The following is a 22,736-nucleotide window of genomic DNA, read 5'->3' on the forward strand; positions in this document are numbered from 1 at the left end:
TCTATTTTTACATGTGTGGAGGGAATGCTTTAAAATCACCAAAATATGAATTTGAATTATATATGTGATTTGTTGGGGGAGAGAACAAAATGTTTCTTTGACACTGACTTTCCAAAATGTTGCTTATTTAGATCATCATCACAGACATCGTGAGAAGAGAAGCAGGCAGTTAAGAATTTACTGTCATTGGTTCCCCCTAGTGGATATTCAGTGAAGTCATATTATGGATTTACAAACTCTATTTTTGCTACATATTTTAAGATTTGTGTTGCTATCGCTATTAGATGAACCAACCCTGAATCTTTTATTTTGAGATTGTATTATATGGCTCTGAAAGGGTTTGTTGTTGTATTGACAAACCCGCTGACGATCTACAGTGATTTGAGTTTAGATTCCTTTCCACAGATCCGAACGCAAATCCAGTAAGTGACTCATCATCACACGTCATATCACTCCAGTGGGTTGATAATGTTGCTCCAAGTCTCCTGGGTGTCTAACGTGGGTCACATTTAGCCATAGCAACAACAATAATCTGACTGTGTCCTTTAAAATCAAGGCCAAAGGGAGAATGTGTGGAAATGCCTGCAGGGTTCATTTTACCTTGAACATTAAGTTCAGTGACATCATGTTAATCTAATGATGACAAAACAAGGAGCTTAAACAATGATTCACCATCATGCTTTATTCTTGATTTCTTATAAAAGAATCAAATAAAAGGCTCTTCCAAGATTTTCACAGACTTGCTCTTGTGTTTTAGTCTCGCTGTGTCCCATTTTCTTTAACTCAACTATACTTTTACACCTTTAAGTCTCTTCATCTTAAATATCTTCTATTAGCTTGTGACTGCAAACCAAAACTTCATTGATTGTCAACACAAAATCTATCTTAGCACCAGTACAATAAAACTGTACTTTTGCTTTTTTGAAATACTGTTTAGAGGGAGGAAAATCTCTGAATATATGGATCCTAATAAGTACATTTCAAAATGAAGCACCAACCATACAAAGCAAATTTCATAGATAGTTTTGTCCGATACACAAGAGGTCAAATATATTAATGACTATTAAATTAAGCACAACAAACAGTGCAACTAACACACTGCAACACAAAACACTCTGGGATGTGGGGGACAAAAGGTACAGTATTAAGGATGTAGGGACAGTGGTGGCTGCGGTGGAGGGCGTCTCGCTCTGGACTCCAGAGATGTTACTACGTTTTTTCCTCTTTAGAGAGATCCACAGGATTCTGCATCAGTTCGTGAGGAGTATAAACCTGGGCTACAGAGAATCACCGCAGTCTGTCCACATCTGTAAACAACGTCTCATTTTTTTAAAGGTCCAAACACATGAATTCAAAGAACAAAAGGACAGCTACATGCTACCCCGGGCTTGTGAAATGTGCACAGAAACAAAAACGGAACACGATTGGCTTTCATGTCCATCCGGTAACGATCTCTTGCAATGTGATGATACAAAAACATAAAAACAAAAGGAGAGAATGGAAATCAGGAGTGCGAGTCGAGTCGGGTGTAAGCAGGTGAATGTTTATGTGCCGTGATCTGGATCTTGTCCGCAGGTCTTCAGGGTTCCCCGGGCTTGACGGGGGTGGAGGGGGGGAATCCGCCCGGGGGCCCCCTGCTCCTTTAGCCGTCCTTAAGCGTTTCAGCTTTACGCAAGAGTTCACCAAGATAAAAGTCTTGGATTAGCTCCCATCGAAAAAATATCTCTTTCCCTCAGGAACAAAAATCAACAAAAAAAGAAACTCCTGATCAATCCATCCCTTGCCACAAGAATACATTTATATAACCAAATGTGTTAACCCTGATGGCAAGATATACATATACACTACCATGTACATACAGAATCATTACAAAAGGTTTGCTCGATAGTTCTCAGGTAATCAAATATACCTACAGATAGGAACCTGAAAGCTGCTTTCCAGCACTGACCACTCCCGTGTGCCGGTCCTTGAGGTGGGAACACTTAATCACCTTGTTGCTGAGGTCAAAGGTCATAGGTGGAGGGTCAAATCAGTGCCATGGCTGGAATTAAGACTCTAAAACCCTTGATCCTTATTACAATGGACGGAGTTTCCTTTGAGCTGCTGCTTGCAGGGAGGGTTACGGTTGACACACTTGCAACGTAAAAAATGAAAAATGTCTGCATGTGAAGGACTGGAGTAAAAGAGAGGCTATCGGCTACGTGCCTTCCCTGTGTTTGTCAATGTTTCTTCCTCCGCCTCCACCTCCTCCACCTCCTCCTCTTGTAGGATGTGAATGGAGGAGCCAAGTAGTCTCTGGAGCTCTGGTACACAGCGCACCAGATCCACCAGTCCCTCCTCTTCATCCTCCTTGTTGTTGTCGTCGTCCTCGTCCACCCCCTCCCCCTCTTCCTCCTCCTCCTCCCCATCCTTCTTCTTCCCTCTGCGGGGCGTGGCCAAAGCCGAGCTCACTTGGCTGATGGATACTTGCCGCCACAGCTCGGCACGTGACAAGCTCACCACCTCCAGGTGTGTGTAGCGCACGCGGAATATCCGCCCCGACATCTTCAGCCGCTTGAGGACGTCTGACAGGAGGAACCAGTTGCAAAACCTGCAAGAGAGGAACGAACGTGTGAGATAAGCCCTTTGTGAAGAATTCTATAGAAAAAAGTAACTGTCAACACACTCCTCCTCTATGCTATTGTTTTTGTGGGCTTGTCTCGGCGTGCAGTTCAGCTCAACCTGCCAACTAAAGAGGTGAAAGACTGTGATCCAAGAATGAAAACACTCTGAACATTATGCTTCAGCCCTCTGACAGGAAAACCCAGTGAAGAATCTGTTATCAAGCTTGTCCTTATGTTCATGATGTCTTAGTATAAACGAACATTACTCAACATCCTGTGCTTTCTCTCTTCACTGGTCACTCTCCTTCACAATCTCCTCAGACAGTTGCCTATACATTAGTTCTTGCTTGAATGAGTCACGGCTGGTGTGGATCATGGTCACAGTCACCTACAACCACATTATCCTCTGTCCTGCGTGTGGTGTGTGAGCTTCATTTCTGTGCCAACTCACCCCTGTGTTAACGACACCTGAACGTGGTAGCAGGGTAAGAGCGGCTCGGAGGAGAACTCGAACACGAGGCAGTCTTTGTCCGAGTCTGGCTCAGCCTTCGCCGTTTCCTTCTCCTCCTCATCCTGATTCTGCTCAGACAGCAAGAAGTCCCAGCAAGGCTCCTGGTCAGTCTCTGTGAAGAGAGGTTCAGTCAGGTGTGTGTTGACCATACAGAAGAATAGCGGCTGTGTAGCAGAACTGCAAATGAGTTGCTTCGGAACACATCTTAGGGTTAGCGCGCCCTCTAGTGGGCAATGTCTTCATAACAACCACAAAAGAGAAGGCATCAGTTCAGAAACCAAATTAAGGCCACGTCCTTCTCCTGACGCATTAACTGCAGTAATTTGGACCTGCTTTAAGTCTGTGGCCGTCTATAACAAAACACTGAAGCTGGTATTCAAAGCTAATATCCTCTCAGCAGCCAAGCCTCTAGTCCAGCCTGTGAGCCAGCCTGTGCCTGTGCTCCGCTCAGCAGTCTAGTCGGCGCTCTAACGTGACTCATCTCCCTCCCTCCTGCCCGCAGAATTGCTCCCTAAATATTGTCCCGAGTTCAAACCCGACAGAGCTGACGAGTTAGTGAGCCAGACATACCGACAGAAGCCGGGACCAGGGTTCTTACCAAACAGAGAGCTACTGTAGAAATCCCAAGGTACACTGGGGTCCTGCTCAGTGCGTCCTTCCAGATCTGTGAAGTATTCTGTGAAAGAGAGAATTCAGTTGACAACACTTAACACTTAAACTCGTTAAAAGTCTTACATGACTGGATCCACTGATGGACACTGAGTTTAATGTGAATGTTTAGGTCACGTTACCTGTGAGGAAGGTCTTCATGTTTGGGCTATGTGCCAGTTTGACTGGTGTGTGTCCAGAGTAGGTGGCCAGAGTGGGATCTGCCCCATGATTGAGCAGGAGCCAAACTATTGGCAGGTTATCGCTCGCCACTGCATCGTGAAGAGGCCTGAGGAAAGAGCAAAGAAACACAATGACCTTTAAATGTCTTATAACCTCAGACCACACACGGATACGTGTCTGTTTAACATATATGAGCACTATATTGTGGGGTTAACTGCAGGAAATGTAGTAGTAGTTACACCAATTCAACTAAGCCACATGTTTAGGCTCAGGTAATGGGGAGCACTGATAAGAAAGAACACTCCAACAAGTCGCCAAACATAATCCTAAACTTAACAACCTCTCAGAGAGTTCCAAGCTATTTTGACTGAAAGCTAAATGAGAGGTAATAAAATATGCATTACTTAATTGAAAGAAACGTATCACAACAGTTTAGGAATCAGAATTGAAGAACCCCAGCTTGAAATCATCGTGCAGCCTCACCGTGTTCCATCCTGGGCACTGCAGTTGACATCAGCCCCGTACTTCAGCAGCATCTGTACAATCTGAGTCCAGCCACGGGAGGACGCCTCGTGCAGAGCCGTGTAACCGGCATTATCACGCCGGTTAACCTCCCGGACGTCCTTTTCCAGACAGTACTGCACTACATCCTGGAGAACAGAGAGGAGACAGGCTGTGTCACATCACGTCTCAAACTGGTAAACGGCATATTAGGAGTCAAAATCAAAACATTTTTCACCGCCGATTCTCATTTCTACACTTAAAGCAGAAGTGATTTTACCTGGTAGCCCAGGCGGGCAGCGCGCTGCAGCAACGTCTCCCCTGCATTCTTATTGACAATCAGCCGACGGACCTCAGGAGGAACCGGCTTCTTGGGTGGAGACTCTGTGGCGCCAGCCTTTCCTGATGAGCCCTTCTTACTGGATGGAGGTGACACAGAGTCTTTTGGAGTGGCAGGAAGGCTCTCTGCTTTCTTTCCATCAGCGCCTTCATCGTCCTGGGCAAACGAGGCACCGCGCTTGCGTTTGGGCTTCACCTGAGAAGCAGATTCATTTTTTTATTAGAAACAATGAAACAAAATGCAGCGCTCATGTTTTGCAACCCATCATGAATATGTACTGTGATCACTGTAGCTGCCATCATAAACAATGACTTAGTTTGGATAGAAAGTTTATCCTTACAGCCACAAGAGGGCACTGTAAGATAATCTATCTAAGGGGCATTGTATCTTATCACCATCAACCCTTTATTATTTCAATTAAACTGTCAGACAAACAGGTATTATTTTACCTTTTGTTCATCGCCGTCACATAAGTGCTTGCTTTTGAACTTTCTCTTCCCTGCAGGCTTGTCGTTGCTCTCTGGAGACGCCTCATTTTCCTGGTATCGGACGGACCCGGAGCGAGTGAAGGAGGGTCTTCGCAGAACAGGTTCTGGACTCGAGGGACTGGGACTCGTACGCGGATTTGTCTGCGAATCTGGAATGACAAAATTGTTTCAGCGGTCGTTCTGCATGGGAACCAAACAGACGAACAAAATTGACCAATCATACTCTGGAAATGCAGCTCATATCAGCAGAATCAGACATTATGGTTCTTCCTGCACCAAAGGCCTCACCATAGACATATACTGCATGTGTATCTACAGCATATTCTACCTTTTATTTCATTGAACCACCATGTAAACCATATTGTGGTCAATTCTCTGTCAATAATGTCGATCACTGAGTCTTACTGGCACACTGTGCATCAGCATCACTGATTTCCGTAGCCAGGTCGGTTCAGTCGGCCAAGCTCCCCTGCCTTTCCCTGCTGCCTAACTGGCAATGCACGCCACCGCTACTCTATGCAGGTGGATAGCTCAAGTTGTTTTTGGGACTAAGAAAAACCAGGTCTCATGGGTGTAAGCCAGGCCACCGAGTGCTTGGTGGCAGGCCTGCCTCCAGAAAAAGCCTCCTAGTCAGTGTAATCCAGGCAAGGCAATTCTGTCTGGTTCCCACTGCCGCAAAGCTGGTACAACCACCTGACTTTGTGCTGATGACGCGAGTCCTCAGTCACCAGGATGTCTCCTCCAGTACACACTGGGAAGCGGGGTAAAAGGGGAGTGCCATGTTCAGGTACAGCCCCAGAATAAAGGCTTTCTGAGGTTTGACTTGTTGATGATTGAGGGTAGGAGGGAGAATGAGATCGACCTGCTAAACTGTGATGATGAACAGAGAGTCTAAAGGCGATGTTCTTGGTTTACCAGTTGATCTATGATCCAGCACGAATGTTAGATTATAAGCTCCAGGTGATGGCCGAAAGAATGAGACTGCTAAGTGGCTTTAATGAGGTTTTTTTTTATGAAGGGCATCTGGGCTCACCCTCAGGATGAGCTGACATCTGGAAGGAGCTCAGGCAAAACATGTGAAGGAAGAGTGGAACGGGCGTGGCTGGGGAACTGGACAGAAAGAGCCGGACCCAGAAAAGCAGTGGGACATTTGGCACGGATCGATTGACGGACAGTTGGCCCTCACAAAAGTATAATCGCCCAAGCAGCTATGTTCAATCATCAACATCAGGCACTAAGTGTTGGAGCAAATCATCTACTTTTTCTAGGTAAAACCATCAAAATCTACTATTTATTCCTACATCTTCACTGATATTCAGCCATTCGTGAGAGAAAATAGCAATTAAGGGAAATCAGATGTTCCACTGATGCGGAGCCATTTTCGTTACAAACCCTTAAAAATGTTCAGTAAGGAAGATAGTCTTCAAAATTGCCCTCTTTATTCCGCTAATGACGACTCTCTAATATCTCCTGCCTGCTCTCCCTGTAGACGATCTTCATATATTCCTGTCTGTAGCCGTCTTAGTTTGTAAGAAATTCTCCTTCATTCATTGGCAGTTGATTTATCTTACATGCATTATAAGTGAGTAAGATTTCCCCTTCACACCACCTCACTGCTATTGTCAGTTCAAATAAAGAATCCAGATTTCTCTTCACTGAAACAAAAGTGACCTGATTCAGATAATAATTATTAATTATGAATTGATGGGAACGCGTTTAAGGACAGATAAGGAGAAACTTTGTAAAAAAAGAAAGTAAAGGGATTTGTCAGGATCTCCCAAAGTACATGTCTGAGTGAGTTCACAATACATCATGAACTGCCTACAATTCTATAAGAGGAGTAAAAATGTGTAAACCGGATCAAACCTCTCTAAATTAGTGTTTTAGCCGACTGACTGATTAAATTCTTTTGCAGTTGTTACATATTTGTCCCAAAAGACTGCAACTATTGTCACTATATAGACTGAATAATAACTTGAGTCTTGATATTGGTCAAAATTGTAATCAAATCATTTTCTGTTGATCAAGTATCAATTTAGCAACTTATTGTTCCCGCCCTGGATTCTGTCAATATCAAAAAAGAGGACTGGCTCCTCTCCTGTTTCATTTGCTCCACCACATCTGTAACTACCAGCTGCACGTTTGATTAAGAACAGGCTGGAAAGGGTTAAACTGAAACTTGACTGATCCCTGGAGAAAAACTGAATACCTGCAGCAATTTCATTGTCCCGTCTCTGGGAGTCAGACTCCTCCACGTGCTCTCCGTCTTCCGTCTTGTCTTTCTCTGTGATGTATTCCCCGGTCTGATACTTCCTGCTGCGGCAGCGTCGGCGTTTCTTGCGAGCGGGGCCGTCGCTGTCCGCGCCGGCGGCCTTGGCCTTGCCTTGAAGCGCTCGCTGCGGCAAGGGGTTGGAGCGAGGCCTCCCCCTCGGGCGGCGGGCGGGTTGTATGGTGGGCGACGGGGGCGAGGGCGGGGGAGGGGGCGTCGGCGGCGGTGGCGGAGAAGGTGTCGCGAAGCCCCAGAGGTCTAGTCGCGCCTCGTCAGCTCGCCGCCGTCCCCTCCTCAGTCTCGGGAAGGAGCTCTCCGTAGCTTCGGGCTCCTTGCTGGATATGTCGGAGCCGCCGAGAGACACCAGAGCCTCCGCTCGGGGGACACCGCTGCCTCGATCTGTACCTGGTTCAAACATGTCCCACCGTTAACACACCAGCTTCAACGCTTGGAAGGATTCGATCAAACACATGCAGGAAATATGTGCAATGTTTCCTGCCCACTTCAAGGTGAACACAAGCCAGCATACTATGGTGGAGCAATTACAGAGAATTTACTGCATCTCCAGCACTAAAGGATCATGATGTCAACAGTAATCTATCGTTCGCAGTAAAACACACTCAATCTGAGATGGATATCAGAAATTTATGAGCAATGCGAGAAGTTCTAGGGCCGGTAAATGTCACTGGTTTATAAGAACACAAAGACTATACCTGGTTTGTTGGGCGTTGACTTCTCGGCCTTATTGGAACTCGTCTTGTCCCTTAGAATCTGCTCTTTGCTCGGCGGGGGGAGTTTTCCCGCCGACGGACTCGGCTCTTGCACAGGTGCAGACAGAACCTTCTGTTGAGACACACAGGGGACTGAGTGAACGCGCTGTATTGGACGCTCCTGACGACAAAGCTCTCACTATGATGGAGGGCGGGAAATGGTCTCGCAATGCGGCCTTGGAAGTAAAATCATCAGTCACGGAATAGTATTATTAAAAAGATGCACCGTCAGTTGCTACTTTATTAGCTACACCTGTACAGTCCAACGCTGTGCAATTAATTCCCGTCCTTGTGAAGCGTATATACGGTTGGCAGTGTGAGAGGCGTTAATGACACTCTATGGTAATTCCACCGCCTGTATGTTTGTGGTGGTGTTATATGAGTCGGCATTATAGTCAGTCCCTGAATATTACAAACGCAATATTAATAAAGATACAATTTATTGCAGGGCTGTCACGCTGCATTAGATTGTATTGGTTGGTCTAATAAATTGGCCATTGGGTATACGTCTCATTCATTAAAAATCGGAAATCACATCAATCGTTTCATTAGTTGTTCAAAGTCTAAAATTTGAGGTGTTGTATGGAGTTAATATGCAGATGATTTACCTTCTTGGGGCGAGACACTTTGATTGGAGGGCTCTCCTTGTCTCGCTTCTTCTTCGCGGCTCCGGCAGCTTTCTTTGATGTGTCGGCGTGGGACTTGTCCTTCACCGGCTTCTTGGGAGTTGCTTTCTTTTGTTTGACGGCGGCGGATTTTGCTTTGGTTGGCGACTCTTCTTTGGTTCCATTTGTTTTCTTCTCAATCTTGTCACCTCCGCTGGCACACTGGCCCGTAAGGATAGATGCGACTATGCCCTCCAATTTTTCACTGGGAGGACTGTCTGTTGCCCCACTTTCCGTCTTCGATATCTCCCCCTCTAACACCTGGGCCAGTTTGCTTTCCATCCTGTTCCCATTTGTTGATGCATTGCCTCCAAAGCTATGAGAGTGGGCAGCGAGCTTTGAGGAGCCCTGCTTCTCTTTCAGCCCCATGTGTTCTCCCTGACCCGGGTGGCTCTCAGTATTATTCTCCGTGCACTCAGTGGTACTCGTCTTCTCCAGTCTGCTCATGCTTTGGGCTGAATCCCCTTGAGACAGCAGTGCGGACCATTTTTCCACAGACCTGAATGACGGGTATTCAAAAGACGAAAGTTTGGACTGAGTTTCTTGACCCCCTACGAGTGAATTCAGAACGTCGGCTTTCCTAGATGCGACGGGTGAAACTTGAACGTTCCCCTCACCGGACAATGAGGTTGTTTCAAGAGCTTTCTGCTTCACAATGGACGCGAGGTTCGACAGGGGCGACTTCATTCTCTCCCACTTATCGTCCTCGGCTTTGGAAAGGCTGTGGTGGGCGTTCTGAAACTTAGAACCCTCTGCAGGCGCGGTGCCCTTGGTCTTTGGGGATCCTTGTGTGATTTTCCTCTGAGCTGAAGAGGCTTGGTGTGGCAGAAGAGACGACGGTTGCCAAGCTGGACTGACAACAGTGGCGGCGTATGGCGCTGCTGTTTTGCCAGTTCCAGATTTCTGATGAATGTGAGCGTTAGCAGAGCTCGACAGAGCAGAAGTTAGGGCTCCTTTAGAGGTACAGTTCTTAGTTATGGCTGCACTGGTGTTTTTAGTGTGCTTGACACTTGGAGCATGCTGGTTGGCCTTCATCAAATACGATGGCTTCTTTCCACCTGAGGCCAGATGTTCTCCTTGGTCAATTATAGATATAAATTCCTGTTTAGCAAAACTCTGAAATTCATCCGCAAAAGTCACTTTTCCATCTTTCCCCTGAAGCGTCGACGCCAGTATGGGGCTGGCGACTCCAACGTAAGTTCCGGGTATGTTTTTAATGGAGTCTTGTGAAGGTCCCTTGCTCCAGGATGACTTGGGCTCTGGGACCTGGTGATTTGGAGGCCTGTTTAATTGCTTTTGATGAGATCCGTTTCTGTGGGTGCTGGGTAAAGTAGGGTATTGCACTGCCGAACTATAAGTGGCAGTATGAGTCCTCTTAGAGTTCATAAAATCTCTCTGTTTTGTCTCGTTATGGTGAGGCTCCGCCGTGGTGACTGGAGGGTCATTTATGCATTTTGGGCGCTTTGACTTCGCAGACAAATCCAGAGGCACGTCCCTAGGTTCAATCGCGCATGCTACTGTGTGGTCCTCTGAAGCAGAAGAGGGTGTCATTTTTAGACAGCCCATGGTTGCATTTTCTATGCTGTTGCCTTTCTCCACATGGTTCAGCAGTCTGCCCTGAGTAGTGATACTGGCCAGCGCAGGGCCACAGCAGATGGCAGCGGTGGGAGACAAAGTGAAGCGCGTGGGGGTGGCAGAACTTATTGATGGGTGCTGTAATGGAAGCGCAATAGCTGGCGAAGCTACCACAGAAGCTAAGGATTTATGTTCAGCTACAGATTTGGTGCTCTTACTCAATGACATGTTAGGTTTAAGTTTAGATGCCGATGTGCCTTTTTTCTCTGGAACGGGAGTCCGGCCCACCGAGAAAGGATAGGAGTACGTCCGCATGTGAGGAGTCCCTCCGGCGCCTGAACTTTGAGGCTGAATCTCTTTATGGAACTGACTGGCTGTGGCTTCTCTTAATGCGGCGATTTGACCCAATGCTGGTGGAAGAGTGATTTTACATAGTGGAGGCGAAAAGTTAGAGGATGGAAGGAAGGCAACAGGCTGGGCTGGTTTAAACATGGTGGAGCACTGGAACCCAGCGGCGACGCTTTGCACCGATTGTGTTTGCATGTGTGACTTCTTACTGCACGTCACATTGCTGTGACAGGGGTTGAGCGAGTCCTCTCTGCCGGCCTTTATGCCGCTCGACCACTGAGGAGTGGGGAACACCCCGGCGCCGTCAGCCTTGTGTTTAGAGACCTCTGCCCATTTGTCTGCTCTCTTGTCTGCGCTGGTGAGTGTAGAGCCTGACATTGGCGCATTGTTGAGCTGTGGCGGTGAGGAAAACTCCGGCGTGTGGTTGTAACTGCTATTGTCCAGGCAGGTTTTCGCTGTCTTACTGTCTGTAGTCGGTGTGTTCTTATTCTGCTGACTGAGAGTAACATCTCCTCTAAACTCAGGGGGTAGCGTCTGGGGGGGATTTCCCACCATACTAGAAGACGCTTTATTTGGAGCACTGATCTCTCTGCTCACCGTGCCTCCATCCCCGACATTCATTAGCGTAGGATCCACCTGAGTAATAAGAGAAGTTCATGAGGCCAATGTTAATTACAAGAGAAATTAGATGAGAGAAAATGATGCTCGATCTAATCTAGTAGTCTACCAGTAATAATAATATTAATAGATTAGAAAAAACAATACCTGCATAGGTGTTTCTTTAACACAACATGCCTCAAGGGGTAGCAGAGTCAGTCAGGTGAGTTTGTCTTTGAGATACAGAGATATGCTGCAAAATACACAAGGGGAGGGGAAAAGAACTTAATGTCATCACTGATAGTGTTGTTTTAGTTTGAAAATACAAAAACGGCTTGATGAAGGATATTGTCCTTCATCAAGCAACAGACCCCATTCTGTGCTAAAGTCATTGATTGTGAGTGAACCATTGAGCCATTGAAAACTTCCTAATCATTTGCGATGGGATTAGAGCCTTAAAATGTTACGATGTCCTTAGTACAGGAGCATGATTAAGGGCAGTAAACAGAGGAACAGACTGGTTCTGCTGTGGATTTTGATCACGAGCAGGGAACGTTTACAATGTGGTCCTTTTGATCGATCAATCAATCAATCCAGAGTGTGAACTTTGTTAACTGAACGGAGGGTCATACGTCTGAAATGAGACGGCTCTCATTAAGGGCCATCAACTGTTGCTGCTCAGGTATTTCCCTTTATGTGTCGTGCTGCTGAACAAACCACAGTCAGTATTGCAAAGTGGACTGTGGCAAGTAAGCAGAAGTTTTGTTATTGGCTCATATGGTTAAGGTTTAACCAGCACCAGACAGTGTGTGATTTAAATACAGCAGACTATCACAATTATTAGCACCATCATTATGTGAGGGTCATGGAGAGTAAGACCTCATCAGGCTTATCTCACATCTCACACTCAACTCCCCTGTAGAAAAATGAACACGTTGCTTCTCAAAACAACCCTAACCCTGCACTAAATTGGCAATCATGATCAAGAAAATGTCAATCCACCTTGAAAATGAAACATTGGCAATACTCTCAGACACAAGCCCCATACACACACACACACAGACACAGACACACGCCAGCACAGCTCCTGTTGTGCGGGTACATGCGAGGTGAGCGCGGACGGTTCGCATATTCAACTAAACGAGACACAACTACAAAGGGGACTTGGACCCCCCCCCCAAAAAATAATCCATGTTAAAGCTTGAGAGGAGCGGACAGCGTTTCGGTCGAGTCACCGGAACACAACGAATGTGATGCGCATCATGACTGACAGCAGGACACACAATCTCCGCTGGAATCTATGAATACGGACTGAAAGGGATACGGCGATTGCAGATATCGCTCCGTGCAGGAGAGGAGGAGGAGGAGGAGGAGGAAGAGGGGGGGGGGGGGCTCGGCTGCATTCATTACCGTATAACATCATGTTGCTTACAGCTAGTTTGCCTTTGTGCTGCGGATACGCGGTCTGCTCCGTTTCAACATTTTTTAAATCAATCCGCCCCGGCGAACAGTCAAAGACAACACACACGCACACACACACACGCCGTGCGCGGGTAACACCAGTCCGGCCAAACAAAGTCAAAGCGTGCCATCACCATCTTCCAAAAGAGACCGAACGATTGTGTTCCTCGGACTTCCTCACTCGGTCACTTCGCTGTTCACAGCCCCGCGGCACAAAAGCGCCATGCCCCGGCGTCGTAACTCAGAGGCTTTATAAAGTAAAGCATTATGACCACAGCCACACACACACTCAAACACAAACAATCCGTTTAATCGGTACGACCACGGGGGGGGGGGGGAGAACTCCGTGTGGCTCCGTCGGTGGAGATGGCGAGCAGTCACCATGATGAGAATGGGAACTGGCTTCTCAGGTGATCGGTCCATCCACGGACACACACACAGAAACACACACACAAGCACGGACTGATCAACCGGGATACCGTCATGTACGTTCACATACATATTGTTATCACAAATGAATCAGGAATCAGCGAAATGTTTCGGCGACGGATACAGATGTTTGGGGGGGGGAGGCAGTGACAGGAGACTTCCCCATTGAAGAGCTGCATGCGAGCGAACACAATGTGTCCACATCTCCGACGATACGGTAGTCAACATCCACCGAGAGCACAACAGAGCAAGGGGGGAGCCCAACTAAACTCCACACGATCAACATCCAACACCAAGTTAGTCCGCATCGTGTCTCTGTGATGAAGAACAACCTCCCCCCCGACCTCCCCCCAGCAACGTTCCACAAACTGGCCGCATTGAGTTGCAGGGGGAAAAAGTAGCCAGCTGGACAACTAACAGAGGGGTGGGTGACAAAACTTATCCCGGAGCCCTGTGTTAGTGGAATGGTAGCCACTGTCACGGAAAATGGGGCAAACAAAAAAAATTAAGTCCACCACTGACCAGCTACGGGCGCGGATAAACGCCGAGCTCCCTGCGCAGCGGAGCCACCGCGGAGCCCCCGCATTACTCCCGCGGCTCGCTCCATGTTGTGAGGCAGGCTACTGTTCTCTATCCCCGGCCGACCTAACGTGAAGTCCCCCCCTCCCGTCTTCTCCCGTGTCGGCCCCCTCGCGCGGACCACTTCGGCGTCGGGGAAGGCATTCGCCGAAGCCCCGCGACCCCTAAAGCCTCCCGTCTCTCCCGTCTTTCCCCCCCTCCTACCCGCTCCAGACTCTCACAAATATTGAATAATTCCAAAGCTAATCAGCGGGGGGAGATAAAAGATGTCTGTAATGACACAAACAGTTACGAACCCGCTCGTCCAGATGGCATGTGAACGTCGTTACAGGCACGGCTCGCATAGCGCTGTATCCAGCCTTTCCGTCTACCGTCCGTGGCTGGTCACTAATCTCGACGGTTTTTCGGTTCTAAAAGTCCGGGGGGGCGGGAGGGAGGAGGGGTTGTGTGTGTGTGGTGTGGTGTGTGTGTGTGTATGGAGGGAGGGGGGGTCGTCAAGACAGTCCGTACCGTATCTCCAGCCTGTAGTCTGGTGGGAGAGAGCGAGTGCGAGAGAGAGAGAGAGGGGGGCAGAAGGGTGCACGGCAACACCATGGGATATGTAGTGCTCGGCTATCCACGCCCAGGATTGGACGCTGGAGAGCCTGGGAGGGGTAAGGACTACAGGTACCGGCATGCAACGCGCGCTCCAGCCGCTCAAGGGGAAAGGGGGGGATCGCGACCAAAGAGTGTAACGGTGCGCTGGACTGAAAAGGCTTATCGGGGGGGGGCAACGAAGTGATAAACTGTGTTTGTTTTTTAAAACCGAAATACGCGTCGAGTAGAAGCCAGCGTTTCGGTGACAATGAAGTCAATTAGCAGAGGCAGAGGACAGTGTGATGGTTGCTAAACGGAACTGCCAAAAAAAAAGAGTGGGAGAGGTTTGGGTCCGTTGCAGCGGAATTAACACGAGGAAGCAAGATTCAGTGTGTATGAGGCACTGCACATACATGCTTTAAATGAGAAGATGAGGGGAACATTAACGTCTTTCTGTAGCTTTTCATATAGCTTATCAACCTGACACCATGATGCCTGTAAGGGGGGTTACAGTCATCTCTGCTGATGCCATGGATCAAACTTTAACAATGCCTACTGAGGTCATCTTCAAACGCAGCACCTCCCAACACTGACCTCCAAATATTTTGTTGTATAAAAGGCCAGAAAGAAATTTGTTTACCAGGTGGCTGGGACTTTTGTTTAGTACAAAATCCCAAATGTGTATTTTTCCTTATGAATCCAGTTAAGGTGGAATAACCTCTACCCTTTCCATTTCCACACACAGCTGATATGTGGGATCTGTAAATGCAGTATTAGTCGTATCAATCTGTTTACGGCCTCAGATGCTCGCTGCCCTTCCCTGGAAATGCACAAAGTGAAATTTAATCTACAATTATTACAACAACTCGTGCACTACTATGGTTCACCCCCACATATACACTTTTTCTCCATTCGCTACACCTCACAATTGTGGTTTCAGAGCCTGAGTAGGATTTAACAATGCCTCGTTTTTTGACAATCCCTGTGGGCTGCCCAGGCCAAGGATCTGACTGTGAAGACTTTACTTGTCAGCACGCCTGCAGATAAAGACTGATTATGGAGATATGAACAAAGACAAAGCAATTCACTCAAGAGTTTTCTCAAGTAAATGACATGGCACAGTTCAGTGAATGAAACCACTTTAGTTCTCATTACAAGGTCAGATTGGGTTTTTAGCAGAGTCCATGCTCATGAATGTGCCCTGAGATGTGGGTATAAGCTTAGTCCAGTGCAAAACTACTGTTTGGATAAGGACTGGACTTTCTAGACTTTCATTTCAGCCTTCTGCTCTCTACTGAATGGTTTTGCACAAAATGAAGAGAAGCCCTGGACAATAAAAGACAAATTAATGATGCCAACGGCCTCTGCAGTTAAGTTGAGGCTGAATTAAACACTGACTGCCATAAACAGGGCTTTATGCAAGTGGCTCTATGAATACAAAACACCAACACTAACAGAGATTAAGTCCATATGATATATCTTTACTTCATTGGGGATCAAAGTTCAACTACTTTTGCTTCCCACTCTTTCCATATCTCCACCATCACTGAATACACATTGAACCTTCATGTTGTCTTTTCATAGTTTGAAGTTTCATTCCAAGAAAAGTGCTGAAAAAGGGACGAAAACAAAGGAGTGTAACTGTGCTGGAGTTACAGACAAACTCATATTTGCTGTTTTCACACAGATGCACTTAAGTTATGCACTTTTGCAGGCAAACAAATATCTCACAAAAGTTTGGATGTACATATCCTGTCAGATATCCTCCAATGTCAAATCCTTACCAAGCACGGTGATGTGTATGATTCTAAGCATTCACAATACGTTGTGCTTTCTTATGCCATAATCACATTTTGGCACAGGAGTTCTCCAGTACAAGTTACATTGCTGTAATTAGGCCACTTGTCTTACCTGGCTCTCCACAGCAGCGGGCCTGCTGTAGCTTACAGGGGTATCCACTCTTTTAGAGACAACACATTTCCTACTTTTTCAACACTAGCGATGGAGGGGAAATAACCGTGCACGTACAGCGAGCGTGACGTTACCGTGCGAGCCAGATAGTTTATTTATTAGGGTCCACGATCAGTTTCTTTCCTCGCCACTAAGGCGGTGCACGACAACGATCCTGTCCATCCGCGGCGGATCGGAGCAGAAACTACTTCGCTGCTCTCCTATCGCTGAGTGGATCGGTGTGTGTGTGTGTGTGTGTGTGTGTGTGTGTGTGTGTGTGTGTGTGAGTGTGAGAGAGAGCTGTAACATGCCCTTCGCCATTCGCTCAGTAATGGCTGCGTGCAGGCAGGCAAATCGTTGACAGATGGCCAACTGTGAAATTGGGGAAACCGAAACGCCGATCAGGAAAAGGGAAATCGCCATAGAGAAGCGTAGCAGCGTAGAACAGGGGAGCCACAAAGTCGGCAGCTGACACATCGCATTGTGTCGGAGCTGGGGCGGCGGGGGTGGGGGGTAACCCGGAGACCTCAACGACCGCGCAGGGAGCTATCCCGGTAGTGGCCGGCTGCTCGGGGCTTCACCAATTACAGACGAGTTTGTGCTTCACGGGCTCCACGGCGGATGTATGAAGCTGTTGGGGCTCGAAAACTTGTTTTAATACACAATTACTCCCAGCAAGCGAGCTCGGCGGACACGGGCGTCCTCACGCGTGTACCGCCGTGACAACTGCGATGAAGGAACATGTTTATTCCGCAGGCCTGATTTTGTGTGTGTGTGTGTGTGTGTGTGTGTGTGTGTGTGTGTGTGTGTGTGTGTGTGTGTGTGTGTGTGTGTGTGTTGAAAGAATGTGGCATACATGGTCATCTGTCTGAGTCACAGCGGAGATGATCGACCCTGTTTTTAGGCCGCCATGGTTTACGGCGACGAGGATGTCCCGTCTAAGTTCGTGGTTCACCTGGTCAACGCTGAATGTCGAGGTTGGGGGGAGACGGCGGAGGAGAACGCGGAGTGTAAAAAAAATGAGCGCTTATTCGTTTCGAACGCGGGCTCAGTGATGAATTTAGTCTGCAGCCGGGGGAAGCAGTTGATCAGTGGAACAGTCACGGGTGATGTTCCCCTTTTTTTGCCGGGTTAATAGATGGCCCGATGCGCCGCGGAGCCGATTGTTAAATGACCCTGAGTGGTTACGAAATGCATCACTTCATACAGTTGCCGTCCACCCGCACGGTCAACACGAGTGGACAGCCAATTCACGTATGTCACCTCGATAAACAAGTTGGCTCCACACCGTACATGTGACACCATTCCACACAACGCCGTGAGATCCACAAAGACATCACACACATACACATACACACACACAACTACCGTGGTTCCCGCAAGATAGCAGCAAACTAGAAAAAGCAGATATCCAGGTCAAAGTTTTGCAGAGTTTTGCTTGCCCTCAAACAGCGTTGTGCAATGCCCCCTTTAATGCCCCCTGCTCGTCCGTAACGCCTTTGTTATTAGTAATCGCATGGTATTGCACCGTCTTACCTTGCGCTCCGAGCTGTGTACAGCCACCGAGCCTGCACACAGCGCAACAAGCTATTGTTGTCCGGCGGGAGGCTTCCGTGCGGGGCCCGGGATGTGATTTTTGTGAGTGGGGATGAATACAGTATGCAATTTTTTTTGGCTTGTCCTCGCGATCTTCCCTTATTGCCAGTTTTCGGTCTGCAGCAGCTGGAGATGAAAATCGCGCACCCTGGGTCCTAGCGCCGGATTGAAGCCCTACAGGTGAATAACAAACACGTCGGGGTGGGGGGAGATCAGTGGGCTTCAAGTCGTTAATTGCACGGGATTTCCTTCCAAGTTATAAACGCCTGAAACTCTGCGCAGACTTTTTACGAATGTTTGATCTTTTTCCCTGATGAACCCCTGTGAAGTAAACGGTAGACTAATAGAGAATATATGGGGATGTTTCAAGTCTCATTACAATGAACACATATCACTCTAACAACCTGTTTTTGACAGCTTCAACATTACAAATAATTCATTGCACTCCCTGTAAAAGCCACAGTTTACATACATTGATCAGATGCACACATGCACCACTTTAAAAGACATTAGGTTGACATATATCCTTGTATGCAACCCTGCAGCTCATGGCACTAACAATACAGGGGCTGGAATTTGATTACCACTGTGGTCACCCTTCAATAAAATACAATACAGACTTGGGTTGCGTTTGATCATTCATATCTCATAACCCCCCTGACACAGCTATCCTTCTAATTAAAATAGCTTCCCTGCCATATACTGCTCAGCATAGATATTGTGACCAAGAGGGAGTTCCTCTAATGGGTCAAACCCTAGCTGCATAAATGCCAGGGAAGTGGAAATATGGATTGTGATTCAATCAAAGATTATAAAGATGTTTGTGGTGAGTGCACAAAAACCAAAACAGGTATTCCGTGTTCTCTTGGCAACATGGCAACTGCACTAGGTGATCAAATTCTGAAGTAGATATTCAGAAGTTACAACACTGGAGGACAAACAAGTTAATTACATGCTTGAAATACACACGCTTCAAGTAGACTAAAACAGCTTCCTGGTGATGAAGAGAGAGCTGGTTTGATTTGTACTTCTCGAAGTGATTACGTGATACCTGTTGTTTTGGCAGCAATTATTAGAAACTTGTGGCTAGTTGCAATTGATAAATCAGGTCTTATGCAAACATGTTTCGAGCGCAGATTGATGGAAAACACACTTAGGACTGAATTTAAGCAATAGTGTGGTGGGGATGTAGCAAGAACGTGGTTAAGATAAAGGTTACCAGTGGAGAGCTGTGAGGATTTTCTAGGGTGTTGGCTCCAGTAGGCTTTGCATCATGTCTCATCTAGCAATTTGGGTAGCTTTGGCTTTATTAGCAGCTGTCTGATGCTGAATCTTATCTTCGAAGATCAACACTTCCATTAAAGTGGTGTTGAAGAGACAATTATTCTGTGATGTCAATCCGTCAGACCCCATGGCATGCGGGATGTGTTAAATTTAGATCGAGCTCAGATGATTTGTTGAATTACTTCTGTACTGTTATGTAAGGAGGAGGATCAAAACACTATCAAACTCTCAAAGTTTACTTTAGTTCTCTGTATGGTGCCATCACTTGCACGCAAAAGAAAATCTAGATAGCTGCATATGTGGATTCTCTTAGGTAATCAGTTCACTATGGATGACTGGATGCCTGTGTGCAATGAAAATAGAGTGATGGAACTGACCCTTAAGCTTGAGTCATGCTCTTTGTGTCTCAAGAGAGGAACAATACAGCATTTCCTCAGATGTCCCTGAAAGGTTATGAAAAAACAACACTGTCAGTGGCAATGTGCTGAAGGTCTCTGCAGAGGCCAGCAATACATGATTAGCACACACGGTGCATATGTCATATGGACATATGTACTGTATGTGCAAAGAATGACCCCTACATTAAAGAGGTGCTAAAGCCTGCTTAGAACTCTTCCAGGCTGAGGGTTGACCTAGAGATTCTGCTCATTATCCAGACAGTATTACAGTTACTACATTTGGATCAAATGTTATGAGAAATATAAGGGCAGGAGATCACGGCTGAGCTGTTTCCTTCGAAGATGAGATTGAAGGTGCCTATAAGAAGAGATAGATGATGGGGACGCATGAATCCTCTCTGCCAGCTGGTGGGAGCTGCAGAGGCTCTGCAGGCTGGCTTTTTTGCTTTGCAATATCAGTGTGCCAAAAAAGTGCTGTGGGGCCAGAGGAGGACACAGGTGGGTAACAATAAAAGGCATGTAGTGGTGAGCCTGGTGCACGCAGAACTACTGAAAAGCTAAACATGGCCCCCATTTCACCTTGATGTCTCCTTTTCAAGATTGTGGTTGGTCTGCATTGCTTTGACAAAATAAGCACCAAGTGTAGGCTACCACTGACAGCTGGCACACATTATCTTGTAGTGTGCAGGAGGTTAGGATTCACATCTCTCACCTAGTGTCTTCACCTCATACAATTCAGACCGGTTTCAATCAAATCCAGCGTGTTTAACTTTTATGACTGTAATTTAGACAAATGTGAATGTGATCCTGTAATTTCGGTTGGTTAACCACAGAAATCTCAACATATTGTGTGCTTGTCCACAGCTGCACTCTCCAAAAGTAAGTTGTTAAAATCATTTTAGATTTTAGCCTGAAATGAAAGGTGTTTGAAAGAAAGTAAGCCTAAAACATATAGGGTTTATGTCCAGTAAGATGGCTATTAGCATCACTCAAGTTGCTGTTGTTGGACAAAGATGCATGTACTCTATGTCAGTTTGTCATTCAATTAAATAAATTGACTATTTCTTTATAATCTTGGCTACAGTGATAATAACATTTTAAGACATATTATAGTGTCTACACATATATTGATCATAAAGTGTCATTCTAACCCCATAGCCATCAATGACAGAGTTTAGTTTTACTTCTGACCAGGTGCTTTGTGATTTTGTTTGAAACATAACCCCAGTAAAAGACATTTGTGACCACATTCATGTCCGGCTATTGCTTCCCTACATTACATGCACATTTGGAGAGACACTGGAGAGAGCCTGGGGCTCACTACGCCTTCTAATGCAGCGACAAACTCACTCACCTTTCACCTTTTTTCAAACAGTGGCGTATAATATGAATCTCACGGCATAAATTAACAGTTGACTTGTGACTATGAAAGTGGTTCCGGTCCCTTGATGGTGGGAGAACATATTCAGACATACTCTAACTATAGACTCTGCGCTGTGCCCTGAGAGACATCCTGTTGGCATGAGAGATTGTTCAACCCTAGACATGACACACTTTATGAGCATGCATGTACTGTTTATAGGAAGAACAAATGATGTGCAAATCTCAGCCTATGAGGTTTGTTGGTTAGCAGTCTACCACAGTCCACGTCATTAATTGTAATAAAGTGCACTCGAAATTGGCCAGGAGGATGAAATATTTTCCCTTTTAATTCATACACAATCTAAATGAAGTGTAAGCCTAATCTGTGTAATGATTCAGTCCTAAACATGAGGCTGGGAATCATGAACAGATGAGGTCGCCAAAGCAGAGCGAAGTTATGCAAGTCGATGCGGGTATAGGTAAGAACAGCCAAAAGCGGCCGTTCATTGCGTACCTAAGGAAGGTGACCGGACATAGTCAAAATAACCCAAACCAACTAAAAACACACGAGCTAAAACGAAGCCAATTTCTCAAAACATGAACAGACGAAGCTCGCATATGACAAACTGGAGCTCGTCCGCTACGGCTAGAGTGAAGCGGGTAGCGTTAATGTTAAAACATAACAAGAAGTTTACAGCGGCTGCATTCAGTAATCATTATGGTACACAGAAATAGTTATGATATACTCTTTACATAGCGTGCAGGCGTCCTACGTCGCCAGCTGGTTCCATAGTGTAGCGGTTATCACGTCTGCTTTACACGCAGAAGGTCCTGGGTTCGAGCCCCAGTGGAACCATAGCTTTTTTCTAACTTTTAGCGGAAGTTGTGAATATTACAACTTCCACTGGATTTTAACACGATACGTTATTTTATATTTTGGTCCGTTAGCAACACCAATCAAACGTAATCAGGAACCAAACACATAAGCATATTTCTAATGGCATGGTGCGGTATATATAACGTTGTTCATAATGTATTTATTATATGAGGACAACATGCACAAACATTTATGTTATGTTCGAATAGTGTCGGAATTCAGTTTGTTTATTTCTTGGCATGTTGCAATATATTTTGAATTTGTTCCTATGATACATCACCAATATGACCCGTCTTCTCTAGCATTAAATACTGTTATTTTCTTTCAATATTGTCACATATTTCACATTATTTCATTGTTTACATACATAGGGATTGTGTTCCCATTACAATACAATACAGGGAAATCTGGCAAATGCTACTGTTTCGTTACACATTTCACTTCGAAATAGTTAGGACTAATGATTCTACAGAAGATTAGCATTCGTTCACAAAGTACTAATGAATCAAAGAAATGCCAAGCCATTTAGCTACATAACTTAAATATTAACATACTGATTCTTCTTTCGAATTCAGAAAAAAAGATTTCAATGGTCTTTTGTGTTTGTATCTGCCAATCTTATCTGTTGTCCCAAGGTCTATCTGCCCACCAACCTTCATACAACATCAATAACAGATCTGCAGGTCGTGACAAAACTCCAACTCACCAAACATACAGTAACTCCTG

General features: G+C 46.2%; 1 protein-coding gene and 1 non-coding gene across 4 annotated transcripts; one reads left to right on the plus strand and one right to left on the minus strand.

Annotated features, from left to right (window-relative positions):
- Window positions 1–576: 576 nt before the first annotated feature.
- bcorl1 (BCL6 corepressor-like 1) lies at window positions 577–18,169 on the minus strand. Of its 3 annotated transcripts, none has more exons than XM_076149137.1 (12): window positions 18,030–18,169; window positions 11,667–11,751; window positions 8,922–11,537; window positions 8,257–8,386; window positions 7,484–7,948; window positions 5,236–5,423; window positions 4,727–4,981; window positions 4,429–4,595; window positions 3,906–4,051; window positions 3,713–3,790; window positions 3,055–3,226; window positions 577–2,590 (listed from the first exon to the last, which is right to left on the minus strand). In XM_076149137.1, exons 2-12 carry the CDS (start codon window positions 11,670–11,672, stop codon window positions 2,191–2,193), a joined length of 4,623 nt encoding a protein of 1,540 aa, XP_076005252.1. In that variant the 5' UTR covers window positions 11,673–11,751; window positions 18,030–18,169; the 3' UTR covers window positions 577–2,190. The 3 variants fall into 3 exon arrangements, with proteins under 3 accessions (XP_076005252.1, XP_076005254.1, XP_076005253.1); XM_076149139.1 differs by lacking the exon at window positions 18,030–18,169 and adding an exon at window positions 14,478–14,529; XM_076149138.1 differs by lacking the exon at window positions 18,030–18,169 and adding an exon at window positions 14,264–14,380.
- A 3,747-nt stretch (window positions 18,170–21,916) lies between these two features.
- On the plus strand, window positions 21,917–21,989 carry trnav-uac (transfer RNA valine (anticodon UAC)). The gene has a single exon. It is a non-coding gene; the product is annotated as a tRNA-Val (tRNA).
- Window positions 21,990–22,736: the final 747 nt, after the last annotated feature.

Source organism: Genypterus blacodes, unplaced genomic scaffold, assembly GCF_046128005.1.
Source record: "Genypterus blacodes isolate CSIRO-AG114 ecotype Tasmania unplaced genomic scaffold, CSIRO-AGI_Gbla_v1 ptg000044l_1, whole genome shotgun sequence".
Classification (NCBI taxonomy): domain Eukaryota; kingdom Metazoa; phylum Chordata; class Actinopteri; order Ophidiiformes; family Ophidiidae; genus Genypterus; species Genypterus blacodes.

Excerpts from the sequence above, each read along its gene's own strand:
- bcorl1 (XM_076149137.1), bottom strand. Across the intron at positions 7,949-8,256 it reads GTCAACGCCCAACAAACCAG|GTACAGATCGAGGCAGCGGT; the intron begins GTATAGTCTTTG and ends TGTTTGAACCAG. Across the intron at positions 2,591-3,054 it reads CAGGTGTCGTTAACACAGGG|GTTTTGCAACTGGTTCCTCC; the intron begins GTGAGTTGGCAC and ends CCTCTCTTGCAG.